Source organism: Oncorhynchus gorbuscha, linkage group LG01 (assembly GCF_021184085.1).
Source record: "Oncorhynchus gorbuscha isolate QuinsamMale2020 ecotype Even-year linkage group LG01, OgorEven_v1.0, whole genome shotgun sequence".
NCBI lineage: Eukaryota > Metazoa > Chordata > Actinopteri > Salmoniformes > Salmonidae > Oncorhynchus > Oncorhynchus gorbuscha.
Genome location: NC_060173.1, coordinates 41931089 through 41950746, shown reverse-complemented (window position 1 = coordinate 41950746; position 19658 = coordinate 41931089). Strand labels below are relative to the sequence as shown.

The following is a 19658-nucleotide window of genomic DNA, read 5'->3' as shown; positions in this document are numbered from 1 at the left end:
ACGAGAGAAGGGAAATATGGGTGAAATCGTAGAGACAGGACAGGGCATCGGTTTTGGTGTTCTTTGAACCTGGGCTATAGGTCAGCATGGAGTCAAATCTAGTAAAGAAAAGGCCCACCTTGCTTGGTGCGGATTCAGCCTCCTCGCTGTCCGTATGTACTTCAGGTTCCGATGGTTGATGAGGCTGACAAATGGATCCTTGGTGCCCTCCAGCCAGTGTCTCCACTCCTCTAATGCCAACGATCGCCAAAGTCATCATTCCTGTCTGCAGGGTACAGTTTCTTAGAGTAATACATTTTTTTGTGGATTACCTTTTCGTTGAGACAGAACAGCCCCCACGCCCACCTCTGAAGCATCCATCTCTCAACAAAGGGTAGCATGGGATCTGGGTGTTTGAGCAATAGGGCGGTGGTAAAACGTCCCTTCAGTAGGCGTAAGTCCTCGTCAGCTGCTGGACTCCACACCAACCTACGGGGACCACCCTTGAGGAGAGAGGTGAGACGAAGGAGCTAAAGTTCCTGATGACAAATCTCAAAAAACGCTGTAACCCCTTTATGGTGGTTGGGACAGGCCATGACCTAACCGTATCTACCTCCTTGACGTCTTCACTCCTTGCGGGCTGATTTGGTAGCCTAGAAAGGAGACAGCTTCCTGATGAAACTGGCACTTCTCTGTCTTGACATACTGTTGGTTAGCTAGGAGGCATTCCAGAACAACTCGGACGTGAGTGATGTGATCCTCGAAAGGTAGCCAAGAAGACCAGGACGTCGTTGATATACATGACCATCTGACATCCGAGCATGTCCCAGAACACTGCATTGACAAATCCCTGGAACACTGATGGAGCATTGGCTAAACCAAAAGGGGTCACCAAGTACTAGTAGTGACCAGACATCATGTACAATGCTGTCTTTCATTCATCCCCCCTCTCGGATACAGATGAGATTGTATGCACTTTGCAGGTCCAATTTGGTAAAGACCCGGGCCCCACGGAGCTGTTCTATGGCTGCCGGCACCAACGGGAGAGGGTATCGGTACTTGGTGGTAATCTCATTCAGTCCTCTGTAATCAATACACGTCCGTAAAACTTCCATCCTTCTTAGCCACAAAGAAAAAGCCTGCAGATGCAGGAGAGGTGGACGTGCGGATGAAAACTTGTTGGAGCACCTCTTAGATGTACTCTCCCATGACCTTGGTTTCAGCCACCGATAAAGAGTAGATGCGTCTGCACGGGGGAGCCTGCAAGCAGGTTGATGGCACAGTCCCAGGTGCAATGAGGAGGGAGACAGGTGGCCCAGGTTTTGGATAATATCTCCCGCAGGTCCTAGTATACCTCTGGGATGTTGGGCTGAAGGGCAACCACAGAACTCTCAACCACAGGGGATGGGAAAGTAGGCATTCAGGTGCCTAGTCCGTGATCTTAATAATGACAAATATATATATATTTTTTTACATTTTTGCAAATGTATATACAGTACCAGTCAAAAATTTGAACACACCTCTCATTCAAGGATTTTTCTTGAGATAATGCCACGAATGTGCTGTCACAAACGTGAAGGGTGGCTACTTTGAAAAATCTCAAATATAAAATATATTTGGATTTGTTTAACACTTTTTTGGCTAATACATGATTCCATATCTGTTATTTCATAGTTTTGATGTCTTCACTATAATTCTACAATGTAGACCATGTCAAAAATTAAGAAAAATCCTTGAATGATCAGGTGTGTCCAAACTTTATGCTGGTACTGTGTACATCACAGTTGAAGCACCTTTGGTAGCGATAACAGCCTTGAGTCTTCTTGGGTTCTTGGCACACCTGTATTTGGTGAGTTTCTCCCATTCTTCTCTGCAGATCCTGTCAATCTGTGTCAGTTTGGATGGGGAGCATCACTGCACAGATATTTTCAGGTCTCTCCTGAAATGTCCGATCGAGTTGAAGTCCAGGCTCTGGCTGGGCCACTCAAGGACATTCAGAGACTTGTCCCGAAGCCACTCCTGCATTGTCTTGGCTGTATGCTTAGGGTCGTTGTCCTGTTGGAAGGTGTACCTTCGCCCCAGTCTGAGGTCCTGGAGCAGGTTTCATCAAGGATCTCTCTGTACTTGGCTCCGTTCGTCTTTCGATTCTGACTAGTCCATGCCGCTGAAAAACATCACTACAGCATGATGCTGCCATCAAATTGCTTCACTGTAGGGATGGTGCCAGGTTTCTTCCAGATATGAGACTTGGCATTCAGGCCAAAGAGTTCAATCTTGGTTTCATCAGACCAGAGAATCTTATATATATATATATGCCATTTAGCAGATGCTTTTATCCAAAGCGACTTACAGTCATGTGTGCATACATTCTACATATGGGTGATCCCGGGAATCGAACCCACTACCCTGGCGTTACAAGCGCCATGCTCTACCAACTGAGCTACAGAAGGACCTTGTTTCTCATGGTCTGAGAATCCTTTAGATGCCTTTAGGCAAACTCCAAGCAGGATGTCATGTGCTTTTTACTGAGGAGTGTCTTCTGTCTGGCCACTCTACCATAAAGGCCTGATTGGTTGAGTGCTGCAGAGATGGTTGTCCTTTTGGAAGGTTCTCCCATCTCCACAGAGGAACTCTGGAGCTCTATCAGTGTCCATAAGGTTGTTGGTCACCTCCCTGACCAAGGGACCAAGGGGGGCTAACATAGGAGTGGTTAGAGGGGGTGGGATCCCCTGGGCTTGGGGTTCTTCATTTGTCTGTCCTGCTGTGATGTCGAGGCTATGGCCAGGGTCTGGGGCGAACTGAGTCCAGTCTCTAGACAACAAGGTGGATGAAATTAGGGCAAGGTTTGCCTTCCAGAGAGACATCAGAGATTGTAACATCCTCGGTTTCACGGAACATGGCTCTCTCGGGATATGTTGTCAGAGTCGGTACAGACACCGGATTTATTCATGCATCGCGCTTACAGAAACAAACATCTCTCTGGTAAGAAGAAGGGCGTGGGTGTATGCCCTAATGATTAACGACTCATGGTGTAATCATAACAATATACAATTCCTTCTGGTCACGACCTAGAATTCCTTACAATCAAATGCCGACCACATTATCTCCCAAGAGAATTATCTTTGATTATAGTCACAGCCGTGTATATCCACCCCAAGCAGATACCTCGACGGCCCACAAGGAACTTCACTGGACTCTATGTAAACTGGAAACCATATATCCTGAGGCTGCATTTATTGTAGCTGGGGATTTTAACAAAGCTAATTTGAGAACAGGGCCAACTAAATTCTATCAGCACATTGACTGTAGCACTCGCGCGGGCAATACACTGGACCACTGCTACTCAAACTTATGGAATGCATACAAGGCCCTCCCCTGCCCTCCCTTTGGGAAATCCGACCATGACTCCATTTTGTTCCTACCGTCCTACAGGCAGAAACTCAAAAAGGATTTCCCCTTGACCAGAACCATTTGACGCTGGTCTGACCAATCGGAGTCCATACTTCATGATTGTTTTGATCACGCAGACTGGGAAACGTTCCGGGAAGCCCCAGAGAATAACATCAATTTATATGCTGACTGGGGGAGTGAGTTTATAAGGAAGTGTATTGGAGATGTTGTACCAACTGTGACTATTAAAACCTAGCCTTACCAGAAACCGTGGATAGATGGTGGAATTTGCACAAAACTGAAAGCACGAACCACCTCATTCAACCATGGAAAGATGTCTGGGAATATGGCTGAATATAAACAGTGTAGTTATTCCCTCCGCAAGGCAATCAAACAAGCGAAAGGTAGGTATAGGGACAAAGGGGAGTCGCAATTCAAAGGCTCAGACATGAGACATATGTGGCAGGGTTTACAGGCAATTACGGACCACAAAAAGAAAACCAGCCACGTCACGACACCTACGTGTTGCTTCCAGACAAACTAAACACGTTTTGCCCGCTTTGAGAATAATATATAGTGCCACCAAAATGCTTCAAGATGGCCACCATTGTTCCTGTACTCAAGAAGGCAAAGATAACTGAACTAAACGACTACGTAGCACTCACTTCTAAACGACTCCGTAGCACTCACTTCAATCATCATGATGTGCTTTGAGAGACTAGTCAAGGATCATATCACCTCCACCTTACCTGCCACCCTAGACCCACTTCAGTTTGCATACCGCCCCAACTGATCCACAGACGATACAATCACCATCACACTGCATACTGCCCTATCCCATCTGGACAAGAGGAATACCTATGTAAGAATGCTGTTCATTGACTACAGCTTCAACACCATAGTACCCTCCAAGCTCATCATTAAGCTTGAGGCCATGGGTCTCAACCCCGCACTGTGCAATTGATTCCTGGACTTTCTGACGGGCCGCCCCCAGGTGGTGAAGGTAGGAAACAACATCTCCGCTTCGCTGATCCTCAACACGGGGTACCCACAAGGGTGCGTGCTCAGCCCCCTCCTGTTCTCCTTGTTCACCCATGATTGCGTGGCCATGCACGCCTCCAACTCAATCATCAAGTTTGCAGATGAGACAACAGTAGTGGGCTTGATTTCCAAAACTAAAAGACAGCCTACATGGTGGAGGTGAGGTCACTCGGAGTGTGGTATCAGGAAAACAACCTCTCACTCAACGTCAACAAAACAAAGTAGATGATCGTGGAATTCAGGAGACAGCAGAGGGAGCACCCCCTATCCACATCGACGGGACAGTAGTGGAGAAGGTGGAAAGTTTAAGTTCCGCGCCGTACACATCATGCAAAAACTGAAATCGTCCACCCACACATACAGTGTGGTGAAGAAGGCACAACAGCGCCTCTTCAACCTCAGGAGGCTGAAGAAATTTGTCTTGTCACCTAAAACCCACACAAACTTTTACAGATGCACAATTGAGAGCATCCTGTCGGGCTGTATCACTGCCTGGTACGGCAACTGCACTGTACTCAACTGCAAGGCTCTCCAGAAGGTGGTGTGGTCTGCACAACTCATCACCGGGGGTAAACTACCTGCCCTCCAGGACACCTACAGCACCCGATGTCACGAAAGGCCAAAAAGATCATCAAGGACAACAACAACCGGAGCCACTGCCCATTTCCCTCCACTACCATCCAGAAGGCGAGGTCAGTACAGTTGCATCAAAGCTGGGACCGGGAGACTGAAAAACAGCTTCTATCTCAAGGCCATCAATCAGACTGTTAAACAGCCATTACTAACACTGTGAGGCTGCCTACATACAGACTCAAATCATTGGCCACTTTAATAAATGGATCACTAGTCACTTTAAATAATGTAACTTTAATAATGTTTACATATCTTACATTACTCATCTCATATGTATATACTGTATTTTATACCATCTATTGCATCTTGCCTATGCCACTTGGCAATTGCTCATCCATATATTTATATTTACATTTTCCTATTCCATCCCTTTACATTTGTGTGTATAAGGTAGTTGTTGTGGAACTGTAAGATTACTTGTTAGATGCTGCACTGTCGGGAACTAAAAGCACAAGCATTTCGCTACACTTGCATTAACATTTGGACGACAAGGGACAAAAAAAAAATCAGCTTCATGTCATGTGACTGCCAATAATGGCCTCTTCCTATTTGGCTTCAGCAACAGAAACGCCTTTCTCACGTGACCCGTTCTGAACCAGGAAGAGTGTCGTCATACACGGACATCTATACAATAGGGCAATTAGCTCATTTGCAAAGTAAAACATTTTTTTTTAGGTGAAGTGGAACTCAAATACATGCGGACATGGATGGTAAGTCGTTTTCGACTTTTGATATGACGAGGTTGTCATCATATTTTTAACTATGTCGCGCTAGCTAGCCGACATAAGCTAGCACCAGTCGGTGAGCTAAATCACGTTTTCAAGTTGTAATACCACAGCCACAAGTACAGTGAAATGTCTTTAATACATTTTATTATGTTTTACCAAATATAGACGTGTTTAATAGCTAACTAAGATACCTGCTGCTATGTCAGATGTCACCAGAAACTAAGACTAGTTCAAAGAAGGAAGGTTCAGACGAGTAAGTTAACATTACATGGTTATTATTGGAGAGATGATTTTGCTTAACTGTCTGTAAACCTAGATAGCTGTCTAACGTTAGCTACTCCCCACTTTAATTGATTCAATGGAAGGTAGTTAGCTATCATTACGTACGTTATTGCCATGGGAGTACAGTATAGTTTACAGTGATCAGAAAGCATTGACGCCCTATACAATTCTATGATTTGGACACAGAGCTCACTACCCTCACTCTGTCATATTGTCATTGCACAATGTTAGTGCTAAGGAAGGTACGCCCAATTCACTCGGCTGTATCTATCACCCCTCATCGTATTTTTTAAAAATGTCTTTATTTCAGACACACTCTTCCAACTGAAGGTATGTAAGAAATATGCATTATATTTGTGAAGTTTAATTAAACACATCCATATGTTTTTTTTTTACACATCTGAAATGTCTACTAATACTTCTCTCTTTTACAGTTTACAGCAAAACAGCTTGAGAAACTTGCCAAAAAGGCAGAGAAGGATTCAAAATCTGAGCAAGCCAAAGTTAAAAAGGTCAGTAAGAGTGTGCTTTCTGGGACACAAATGTAGGCTAGTAAACAGTTGTGCAGTAAGGAGAAAATATTTTGAAGTGTGAAGGTACTGCCTGAACAGATTTTAGTTTTTTTCTGCAAAACGTTTTGCTATGTGGTGTATACTGTTCCCTACTGAACACGACCCCCGTTATGGGTATTAGTGTTGAATGGCAGGAACTGGGTTACATGCTATTCTACTCCATTTTCCCTGGATAAATAACTGCGAGAAATCCATCAATTATATATATCAACAATATGGAGTGAAATGGAACTGTTAAATTATATGCAATGTCTAAATCTGATTTCTCTACTGCCTCTGCATGTTGAATCATCAATGCTTAGGGTGGGGCCAGAGCCCATCTCAGTATGGAGCGCAGTTCACAATGCATGTAAACCTATCATCTCATCATGGTAACTTTTCTTATTTTCTTGTGACAGGTAGGCCTGCATTTTCTGCAGCATAGTCTATCCTACAGTAATATAAAGACCGAATTAGCATCTAATTTACCCATCTCCATCTGGCGTTTGGGGGTCACCATATTTTTAATTGTGAAGATCTTATTTATTGCAGCAGCAGAGTTTTAAAACAGCCTATCACTTTATTATCGTTGCTTTAAATCAGAGCACGCGCGAGCACTCTTGCAGTCTCCATTTTCATCAACTCCATTGAAATTGATATTCTTGTTCTAGATTGATATATAGCCCTATATATAAACTCAGCAAAAAAGGAAACACCCTCTCACTGCAGTTGTTATTGCCGTCCTGTACCTGTCCCGCAGGTGTGATGTTCGGATGTGTTACACGTGGTCTGCCACTGCGAGGACAATCAGCTGTCCGTCCTGTCTTCGGCGTCTCACAGTATGAACATTGCAATTTATTGCCCTGGCCACATCTGCAGTCCTCATGCCTCCTTGCAGCATGCCTAAGGCACGTTCACGCAGATGAGCAGGGACACTGGGCATCTTTTGGTGTTTTTCAGAGTCAGTAGAAAGGCCTCCTAAGTTTTCATAACTGTGACCTTAATTGCCTACCATCTGTAAGCTGTTAGTGTCTTAACGACCATTCCACAGTTGCATGTTCATTAATTGTTCATGGTTCATTGAACAAGCATGTGAAGCAGTGTTTAAACCATTTACAATGAAGATCTGTGAAGTTATTTGGATTTTTACGAATTATCTTTGAAAGATGTGGTCCTGAAAAAGGGATGTTTATTTTTTTGCTGAGTATAGATGTTCTAGGAAAAAGACATGTATAGATGTCCTAACCTAGCCTACCTCTTTCAGGTAATAAATTAAATTCAGTATTAACCTTTTATGTTTAGCTAATTAATGCGTTCCTTAGCTATTGGCGGCCCATGCAGTCAAAGTTAGGCAAGAATAGTTTGCTGGACATTTTTTTTTCTGAATTTCTTCTACCAATAGACTATTCGAAGAGGGACGCAAGCTCTTGTTTGCTCAATGTTAAATACTGCAGCCAATAGAATTCACAGGCAGTTTGAAAGAAGAGCGAACACGTGATGGCGGTAGCCATTCAATCTTCATGAAGAGAAGTGAAAGCCTTTTCCATCTCATTCTAGTCCTATATTATTCAAGGATGACGTTAGAATGATGAAAAATGAGGACGACAACAATTTATAACAAAGTGAGGAAGGAATGATGCAACAATAGAGAGAAAGGGGAGGTAGGCTAATAACATTAGGGGAAATATTATGGAAGATGTATATATGCTTCAGCCACTAATCATGCAAAAATACCTCATTATATTTAAAGATCAAATGTCTAGCCTATACTTGTAACTTCGTAGGCCGCATCAGCTGCACCAGAATCACATTCTCTCCCTGCTTTATCCTTGTTTGAACAATGTGTGTAATTCCAGTCCATATAATAGCATACAGTAATACAGTTCACTCAAAAATATTAGCCTACTGGAGCTAGTTTCAGTTATTTGCCCAAGAGCGCAAATAAAGTGCTTTCGGGAAGTATTCAGACCCCTTGACTTTTTCCACATTTTGTTAAGTTACAGGCTTATTTTAAAATATATTTTTCCCTCAATTTACACACAATACCCCATAATAACAAAGCAAATACTTTTTAAAAGTATTAAAAATACACTGAAATATTACATTTGCTTAAGTATTCAGACCCTTTACACAGTATTTTGTTGAAGCACCTTTGGCAGTGATTACAGCCTCGAGTCTTCATGGGTATGACACTGCAAGCTTGGCACACCTGTATTTTGGGGAGTTTCTCCCATTCCTCTCTGCAGATCCTCTCAAGCTCTGTCAGGTTGAATGGGGAGCGTTGCTGCACAGCTATTTTAAGATCTCTCCAGAGATGTTCGATCGGGTTGAAGTCCAGGCTCTGGCTGGGCCACTCAAGAACTTTCAGAGAATTGTCCCTAAGACATTCCTGCATTGTCTTGGTTGTGTGCTTAAGGGTCATTGTCCTGTTGGAAGGTGAACCTTTGCCCCAGTCTGAGGTCCTGATCACTCTGGAGCAGGTTTTCATCAATGATCATCAGCTCCAAGCAGGCTGTCATGTGCCTTTTTTTACTGAGGAGTAAAAAACTCTACCATAAAGGCCTGCTTGGTGGAGTGCTGCAGAGATGGGAGAACCTCCCAGAAAGACAACCATCTCCACAGAGGAACTCTAGAGTTCTGTCAGAGTGAGCATCGGGTTCTTGGTCACCTCCCTGACCAAGGTCCTTCTCCCCCGATTGCTCAGTTTGGCCGGGCGGCCAGCTCTAGGAAGAGTCTTGGTGATTCCAAACTTCTTCCATTTTAAGAATGATGGAGGCCACTGTGTTCATGGGAACCTTCAATGCTGCAGAAATGTTTTTGTTACCTTTCCCCAGATCTGCCTCGACACAATCCTGTCTCGGAGCTCTACGGACAATTTCTTCAACCTATTTTTTTTTTTTTGCTCTGACATGCACTGTCAACTGTGGGACCTTATATAGTCAGATGTGTGCCTTTCCAAATCATATCCAATCAATTGAATTTACCACAGGTGGACTCCAAGTTGTAGAAACATCTCAAAGATGATCAATTCAAACAGGATGCACCTGAGATCAATTTCCAGTCTCATAGCAAAATGTCTGAATAATTATGGAAATAAGGTATTTTTGTTTTATATTTCATACGTTTGCAAACATTTCTAGAAACTTGTTTTTGCTTTGTCATTATGGCTTATTGTGTGTAGGTTGAGGGAAAAATGATATCAAATCAAATTTATTTATATAGCCCTTCTTACATCAGCTGGTATCTTAAAGTGCTGTACAGAAACCCAGCCTAAAACCCCAAACCGCAAGCAATGCAGGTGTTGAAGCACGTTGGCTAGGACAAATGTAATCAATTTTAAAATAAGGCTGTAATGTAACAAAAGGTGGGAAAAGTCAAGGAGTCTGAATACTTTCCAGAAGGCACTGTAACAAGCTACATTTGTGGGATTTATGTTTTTCTGTTGTGCTTAATGTGCAGTAGCCTATATCCTATCATATAGGTATTGGATAACTGCGCAATCATTTGGGATTTTTTGGGCTTGGGTCATGAAATGTCTTTTAATGTAAGGCTCAAGTAGGATCAGTGTATTGTTCATACTAGTACTCAAACGACTAGGCAGGATCCGCACTCAGTAAACCCCATAGTGTATAAACAACGTGAGAATATTGAAACAATTTGTGTCATTAAATACACTACACTGCTCGTCAAACACCAAAATCATGGGCATTAATATGGAGTTGGTCCCCTCCTTTGCTGCCACTGTATAACAGCCTTTCCTCTTCTGGGAAGGCTTTCCACTAGATGTTGGAACATTTGCTGTGGGGACTTGCTTCCATTCAGCCACGAGCATTAGTGAGGTCGGGCACTGATGTGGAGCGATTTAGCCCTGGTTCGCAGTCGGCGTTCCAATTCATCCTAAAGGTGTTTGATGGGGTTGAGCTCAAGGCTCTGAAGGCCAGTCAAGTTCTTCCACACCTATCTTGACAAACCATTTCTCTATGGACCTCGCTTTGTGCATGGGGGCATTGTCATGCCGAAACAGGAACGGGCCTTCCCCAAATTATTGGAAACACAGAATCATCTAGAATGTCATTGTATGCTGTAGCTTTAAGATTTTCCTTCAATGGAACTAAATGCCTAGCCTGAAACGTGAAAAACAGCCCCAGACAATTATTCCTCGTCCACCAAACTTTACAGTTGGCACTATGCATTCGGCAGGTAGCGTTCTCCTGACATCCACCAAACCCAGATCTGTCCGGACTGACCGTTGGTAACGCGTGATTCATTACTCCAGAGAACGCGTTTCCATTGCTCCAGAGTCCAATGGTGGCGGTCTTTACACCACTCCAGCCGACACTTGGCATTGCGCATGGTGATCTTAGGCTTTTGTGCGGCAGCTTGGAAATGGAAACCCATTTCCCGACGAACAGTGCTGTGCTGACGTTGCCTCCAGAAGCGTTTCAGAACTGTGAGGTTCTGTGGCTACCACTTCACGACTGAGCAGTTGTTGCTCCTAGACGTTTCCACTTCACAATAACAGCACTTAGTTCACTGGGCCAGCTCTAGCAGGGCAGAAATTTGACTGACTTATAGGAAAGGTGGTGTTCCAATGATGATGCCACTTACGAACTCCCTCATCCCAATCTTTCTCAGATTCCAAACAATATTTACATAGCATAGACTTCAGTGTCTGATGCCATCTTTCAAGTGCACCCTGAGACTCTGGGTGATTGGCGCTTGACACACGGTGCGTAATTGACAAAGATTTTAACACCTGCCTGAAGAGCTTGGATAGGAAATTGGTTCCTTGATCGCTTTGTACCACCCTAGGTAACCCGAATGTCGTGAAGAATTTTATTAAGGCTTTACTCACTACCGGGGCTGTAATCCTTCTCAGAGGAATGGCCTCGGGGTATCTTGTAGCCATACACATTATCGTTAACAAAAACTGGTTACCCGATTTTGTCTTCGGTAACGGTCCGACACAATCAACCACCACATGCTCGAATGGTTCACCTATGACAGGTATGGGACAAAGAGGAGCGGGAGGAATAACCTGATTTGGTTTTCCTGTTATCTGACATGTGTGGCATGTCCGACAGAACTGAGCCACATCTTGTTTTAAACCCGGCCAAAAGAAATGTCGAAGGATCCGATCATAAGTTTTTGATTCCTAAATGACCAGACCACTGGTGATCATGAGCAAGGGATAACACATTTTGTCGAAAGGCTGTAGGAATCACTATTTGGTAAACAGCATTCCAATCTCCATCCGCGTCAACATGGGATTTCCATTTACGCATGAGGAGATTACCATCAATGAAGTAAGCCACATTCTTCTTCTTCACATCTTCCAATGAGACAACACTAGAAAAACATTTAGCAAGCTTGTTGTCAACCTTTTGGTTAGCAATCAGCTGCTCACGAGTGACTGGTAACTGTATTGCATCAGCAATAAGTTCAACGTTCTTTGATTATTTCCTGGGCTGTTTGTCAGAGGCGATCAGCTTCTCAGAGGTATCACACAATCCATCCTCTTGATCAACCTCTTTGAACAGAACAGTGTTCGACAAATCTCTCGTCACCCTCTTGTAGTGCCTGAGCACGAGTGACAGCACAAGCGGGGAACACATGTGGATAACTGTGCCAGCTCAGAGAGAGAGTGGTCACTTTTATCCAATACTTCCAATACGGGTACTACCTTTCCTCCGGCAATATAGTTACCCATTATAAAGGTCACACCTTTCACTGGCAACATAGGACGTACCCCCACTCTGAATATTCCACTGATTTAACTCAAGAGTGTACATTTACAAAGTGCAATGGTACTGGGACAAAACCCATTTCAATACCCTGCACTAACACACTGGAACCACAGTATGTATTGTCAGATAAGGGCAACACATCAGACAATATAAACTACTGCTCCGCACCAGTATCTCTAAGGATTTTAACCGGTCGTTGAGACGCTTCGTCATTCGTTAGGGACACAAACCCCTCAAATGAATGGTTCATAACGGCGGTCGGGGACTGAGACTTTCAAACTACAGTTACCCTGAGGCACCTGTTTTGTTGCCGACCTCTTAACCGTACAAATTAGAGCAACACCTGTTGGTGGCTTGGCACGAAGTGGCATCCCTTGTTTGCGTTTAAGCAGGAAGCAATCATTAATCATATGTCCTACTTTATGACAATAGAAACAGGGACGCTCATTCTTCTGGCGTGCTTGATATACTACTGCTGGCCGACTAGGGCTAAAGGTAGGAAACTCAGTGGCTCTACTCTCGGTTTGAGCCGAAAACACACTCTTGTGCGTCAACACAAACTCGTCTGCCAACACAGACGCTTCTGCCAGACAGGATACTTTCTGTTCGTTTAGGTAAACTACAATGCGTTCGGGTAAGCAATTTTTAAACCCTTCCAACAAGATTAACTCCCGGAGAGAGTTGAAATCAGTTACCTTACTAGCAGCATGCCATTTATCAAACAGATTTCCCTTGTCTCTAGCAAATTCCACATAAGTCTTACTAGAAGACTTTCTATGAGACCTAAATCTCTGTCGGTATGCCTCAGGCACAAGCTCATAGGCACGAAGAACAGTAGCTTTGACCACTTCGTAATTCAAACTGTCCTCCAGAGGTAACGCTGACAAAACCTCTTGGGCTTTACCAGTTAATTTACACTGAAGTAATAGGCACCATACCTCTTCAGGCCATTTCAATGCTACGGCTATACGCTCAAATACACAAAAATAGGAGTCAACCTCTGCCTTAGTACCTTTGTTCAGAGAGTCAATCTGCCTACTAATGTCAAACGTGTTTGAGGACACAGTAGGTGAGGACGGCTCACAAACAGGCACAGTAGGACCGGAGGCTAGCCTCGCTGTCTCTGCCTCCAGTTCCATCTGGCGCATTTTGAACTCCAACTGCCTTTGTTCTCTGTCTGCCTCAATTTTACACATCTCCAAATGCCGTTGTTCTCGATCTCCAACTGGAGTCTCTTGCCTAATTTGGGCTCTCTTCCACCTCCAGTTGGAACTGTGCTAAACGGACATCCCTCCTGGCATCACCATTTGACAGTGGGGAGAGTGGATCAAAACAGGACAATGTGGCTGGTGTTTTAGCCTCGCCCTCATTATCAGACACCAATGGGCTTACAGGAGCAGCAACATCCCCTACAGGGGTAGTAGACTCAGGCAGCGGTAACACAAGCACCTGCTCTTCCAACAATACATTTAATACTAGCCGTTTAACCTCCGCCTTAACTAAACTCTGCGGAATCGATACTGAATAATGGTCAGCCAAGGTCATTAAATCAACTCTACGACATTTGTCAAAAACCTCCCATGAAGGGTTATCCAAAAAGGATCTCAAATCAAAAATAGTCATTTTACACTACTTCACAAGTGCCAAAAAAAATAGAAAACACTAATGCTACTTCAGCTATGAAGCTCAACACTGAACTATACCACTACAACAATCTACATGAGCGGCATGGGTGTCAGTTATGACATATCCCGGACAAGCCCCCACTTATGTTACGAATCCCTTTTGGCCCGACAGTCTAGGGGGGATGGTAATGAGACCCGTAACATAACTCTTGCAAATTATTATTGTGACAAAGTAAAAGTGTGCACGAAATAACCACGACAACAGAAATCTACCGTCAAACTCTAGGTTTATTTATAAACACACGGTAATGGGGGGAGCAGAAAAAGGGGCTGAGCTGGACCCAAGGAAAGAAACAATAAATATACAAAAACACACCCCTAAGCTAGACTAGCCTACTTTAACAACAGCTAACTAACTAACCAAAAATACAGTGGGTGGTCCACCCAGTTCTAACTAGTGTATTTAACAAAGTTCACCTACGGGTAGTGTATGCCCATGGGCGACTTGTCTTGGTTTCCCCCTTTTCCCACCAGCAATCAAACACAAACACCATAAACAAAAACAATACTCACAGGTGATGACAAAGTGCTATGAGGTGCTTAAACAAAAGAGAGGTTAAGACATAAAGCGAGAGTGAAACACAAAGACCTACAGATATGGCATTTACAGAGAGATTGAGCTGAGCTGAGCTTTAGAACAAACAAATGATGGGGTTTTTAAACCATGGGGAAGGAACTGTGATAGGTCAGGAAATAGGAGGAGGTGTGTCTTCTGATTGATGATTGATTGTTGACTGATTGGGGAGTGATGATTTTCACCTGTGAGGGGAGAAGGAGAGAAAAGAAACACACACACAGGATACACACACACACACACACAGGATAACTGTATCCGTAACAACCACGTTGAAAGTCACTGTTCTTCAGTAAGGCCATTTTACTGCCAATGTTTGTCTATTGAGATTGCATGGCTGTATGCTCAATTTTATAGACATGTCATCAACGTGTGGCTGAAATAGTCGAATACACTAATTTGAAGTGGTGTCCACATACTTTTGGTGATTTAGTGTAGCTCATTTTAACATAATAATTATTACGCATCGTGTTCTGTTGGCGTTTGACTGGACAGGTCAAATAAAGAGGTGTGCTACACATTATCCAGCAGGTGGCCGTGGATGATCATGGTTGAGGCTGCCTTGGTCCATTACTGACCAAAGGATTTACGACCAGGGGCCAAAACTCTGAGTAGGAGTGCTGATTTGGGATCAGTTTTCCTTATAGATCACAATTAATAAGATTACATGGACGTGGGTGGACTTGATCCTAGATCAGTACTCTTACTATAAGATGCTTGTTACACATATGGCCCCTGAACTTGTTTTCATAGTACACTGAAGTGACTTTTGATGTTTGTTTGTCTCACCAGGCTCTTCAGTTGAAGAATGTGGACGTTGCCAGAGTGTATGCAGAGAATGCCATCCGTAAGAAGAACGAGGGCCTTAATTGGCTGCGCATGGCATCTCGTGTTGATGCTGTAGCCTCCAAGGTCCAGACTGCAGTCGCTATGAAGGCGGTGAGTCTATTCTTTCTGCCTAATAATATGTGCTATCATTAAATTGCATCTCACTCATCAGCCAATGTCATATTTCTCTTGACCCCCAATCTCTACCATCTTCTATATTGTCTACTTTCATGAGCATACACTCTGTCCTACCTTCATATGTGGCTGTCTGCTTATCTGATCCTGTCTGGCTTTTTTTCTCCTAGGTCACAAAGAATATGACGCAGGTCACCAAGGCACTCGACAAGGCACTGGGTTCCATGGACCTGCAGAAGGTGTCTGCTGTCATGGACAAGTTTGAGACACAGGTCCAGAACCTGGATGTTCACACCTCTGTGAGTGGCACAAGTTGTAGAAAGTATTCCTCATGTGCATAACTGTTGTACTCCTAACCAATTTAAATCATTTCTTCACTCACCTCTTATTCACTTATCACATTCTTTCCCAAGACCTCTATTTCACTAGGCCTCCTCAACTATTATACTCCTAATTAACTAACCATTGTTGTTCACTTAACCCTCTATCTCACAATGTATTACTGTACCTTTCTGGATAATCATATATGTTGTGTTAATGGTGAAACAACATAAACCCACTCACTGTTCCCATCCTGTAGGTGATGGAGGACTCGATGAGCTCGGCCACCACGCTGACCACGCCCCAAGACCAGGTGGATGACCTCATCCTCCAGATAGCAGAGGAGGGTGGTCTGGAGGTGATGGACCAGCTCAGCCAGGTGCCTGCAGGGGCCACCTCACTGGGAGAGAGTTCATCACGCTCACAGCACGAGAAGGAGGACCAGCTGTCCCGCAGGTACACTAACAATCCAGCTTTCACTGCTGCTTTAATTGGTTACTGTGTGACATTTTGCTTGTTTTCTAAAATAAGGAAATGTGATGATGACAAGGCGACCTAAGCTATTCTCAAATTATTTTAGACTGTGAAGTAGTGTAGATTCTGGTTAGATGTGTTGGAGCTTTGATAGACCCCTTTTTATTTAAGCAGGTGATATTCCATGGACTATAGAAAACACTTAAAAAATAATGATTCAATTAATGACTGTTTATATTAAATTATTTAGTTGTTTAACCCTTTCAAGCAGGGAGCTCTATTGAGACCAAGGTCTCTTTCTCAAGGGAAACCGGCATGACAAGATCAGCAGCAATTACACAAAGTTACACAGCTACTAAAATCAATGCAGGAGCATAGGAAACACCTCTAAAAAACACAATTATAAAAACACCAACATTCGTCATTGAGGAGGTTCTCAATCAAAAATCTGAATGCACCGATGTGTTCAACTGTAGGGTATTCTGAAAATTGTTCCATAAGTGAGGTGTGAAGAAACGAAAAACTGTTTTAACGAAATATGTAGTAACCGATAGAATTTCAAGGATTAGCCATCCCTGTGAGCTGGTATGGTACACTCGTGCTTCTATAGGTTGGTGACAATGTTAGCTTACGCGCCAGTTTTTTCAAAAGGGCTTTCTAAATTAACAGAATGGAATGTTTCGATCTATGTGACGTCATAGGCAAAGATTTTCATATAAATAAACGATGACACTTTAAAAAAAATTTGTTGCAGGTTGGCAGCGTTGCGGAACTGAAGATATATCTTGGGTATTTGCGAGACAGATGGAGGCTTGACAGCTGCTTGGGAACAGACAGCGGGGAGCTGTGTGACTCTATCGAACTGTTCTTATCGTGATGACCTAATGAGCCTATTGATTTCCATTCCCACTTCTATTTATATACACACTCACACTGTGTTGCTGAACATGCCACCTGAGAAGGCATGGGTCTCTCCTTTGTCTCTCTGTCCATCTCTCTCTGTTGCACAACAATCTATTTTTCCCACCTCTGGTTTTCCCTCTCCCATATCAGTCTTTCTGTCTCTCTCACTCTTGTCTTCTCTCCTTCAGGGCTCCCTTAAATATTCCCCTTGGTTGGTTAGTTCTTGTGAATTTCGGTACATTGCCACTTGAGATTTTTTTTAAAAATGTATATTTGAATGGGAGGGTTTTACAAAATATATAAATCCTATAGTGGAAAGGGGTGTTTTAAAACTGACATATTCATGTAATATAAGCTTCGACCCCTGGCACTTATTGGGTGTTGTATTTCAAATGTGGGGTTGTCTTTGTTTTTATATTGAATATCTTTTGTTTTCTATTTGCTACCGGTCAGATGGAAGGAGTAAAACACAGGTTAGCTTCAACACAGTGTAAAGGGGAGGCCTTCTTCTACCAAACAGACCATCAATATGAGTGCTCTGATGTATACCAACTTTTCCACAGTTTGACAACACAAAGAAAGTCAAGACACCACACACACTACTTCTTCTTAACTCCTATGAGAAATTATCATTTGACATAATGTAACAATTTACATCATGCAAGCATTAGTTATATACTGTACAGGGAGGACAATTCTCAGTCGTTTTTTTTAAGCAGTCAATTTAACTACTTTTTGTTTCTTTATTTCTCTTAATCTTTTGCTAAATCATACCTATTTGCTTTGAATATGTACGCCTTATTGGGATGCAGGTATTTGCGTAGGTGCTCCTCCTCAGTGCCTGAATTAAACTAGTTCTAGTGATTGATCCTATGTAGGTTATATGTCAGCATATAATAAGGATTCCCCCTTTCTGTACCCATCAAACCAGAAATGTGGCTGCTGTAGCTACAGTAAGACATTTTGTGAATCATTTTTATTTTTCAGGGGGAGGTTTATTTATACTCAAATGTATATTATCTTGTGGAAATAAAAGCCCTCTGATATGAATATGTGGCTCTACTAATATAATTTCAACACTCAGGAAAGGACAGCAGCAGATGGCAGCACAAGCAAACTGATATACTTATTGCTTAGTTTGTAGCAATTTTAAATGTAACCAGGTACCATGTAACCACATGGGTTCAATCCATAGACTTGGGGCAACCTGTCTTATTTTGTGATTGATAATTGATTTAACACATACATATTTTACTCTTTGCTCTAGTAAGCTCACATACTTCACAGTTCAAACTGTTGATGGTTCTCTGTGATGCTGTGAAATTTCACTGCTGCACATATATGTTGGTTCCTTTTCCTGGTGAACTGATGGTCCTTATTTGCCAGATAAGATTATATAACGCCAATGAAAGCTGCTGAGGGGAGGACTGCACGTAATAATGGCTGGAATGGAGCAAATGGAATGGCATCAAACACACAGAGTTGATACATTTTCCACCTATTCCGCTCCAGCCATTACCACATGCCCGTCCTCCCCAGATTAAGATGCCACCAACCGTGTGTGTGTGTGTGTGTGTGTGTGTGTGTGTGTGTGTGTGTGTGTGTGTGTGTGTGTGTGTGTGTGTGTGTGTGTGTGTGTGTGTGTGTGTGTGTGTGTGTGTGTGTGTGTGTGTGTGTGTGTGTGTGTGTGTGTAACACGCTTGCCTACACCCATCTAGTGTAAACAGGTCACTGTGTCATGTAGATAACTTTTATGTATGTTTAGTCTTTCAGTCAGAGGCAGACAGACTAATTGTTGTATACTGTACATGCCTTAGTGCCTAACTTCAAAGAAACCTCTAATTTGTCACCATGGCCATACTGGAACAACTGTCTACAGTAGGTGTGTGTGGAATTCTACCCAAGAGCATTTTCCGTGTCTTTTGTGAGTTATATTATCATAACAGCTGGGAAACAAAACACTGGGCTGCCTTGTGGCTCTTAACATCAGTCACTCTCCTAAATGTCAGGAAAGCTTTCCAGATCAGCAGGTTGTCTGCTGAAATGCTTTCACAGAAGACCTCCCTCTTTTCATGGAACCTCTGTTTGAGTCATGAGTCAAAGTACTGTAGGCCACACTGCACAATAGATGACTGCGCTCATCATTAAATTGAAAGTGGCTGCACTCACTATCTATGATAGTTTGAATAGCTGTCTCACTAAAAATACTGACTGGACTTACTTAACCTTTTACAAAGTAGGAGACACATGCCATAAACCCATTAATCTTATGTGCACTGGCTGTTCTGAGAGAACAGGGGTTCCCTTACATAATACAAATGTTGGTATCACATTTCACAATTGTATTTGTTGTGTACGAATGTCCCATCAGCAATACTTGGCAGCGA

General features: G+C 43.1%; 1 protein-coding gene across 1 annotated transcript; it reads left to right on the top strand.

The window, feature by feature from the left end:
* The first annotated feature begins 5609 nt into the window (after positions 1 to 5609).
* On the top strand, positions 5610 to 18321 carry LOC124037821 (charged multivesicular body protein 1a-like). The gene is made up of 7 exons (XM_046352924.1): positions 5610 to 5753; positions 6364 to 6383; positions 6488 to 6565; positions 15403 to 15549; positions 15744 to 15872; positions 16154 to 16350; positions 17123 to 18321. The coding sequence occupies exons 1-7, from the start codon at positions 5747 to 5749 to the stop codon at positions 17142 to 17144; spliced, it is 600 nt and encodes a 199-aa protein (XP_046208880.1). The 5' UTR covers positions 5610 to 5746; the 3' UTR covers positions 17145 to 18321.
* The last annotated feature ends 1337 nt before the right edge of the window (positions 18322 to 19658 follow it).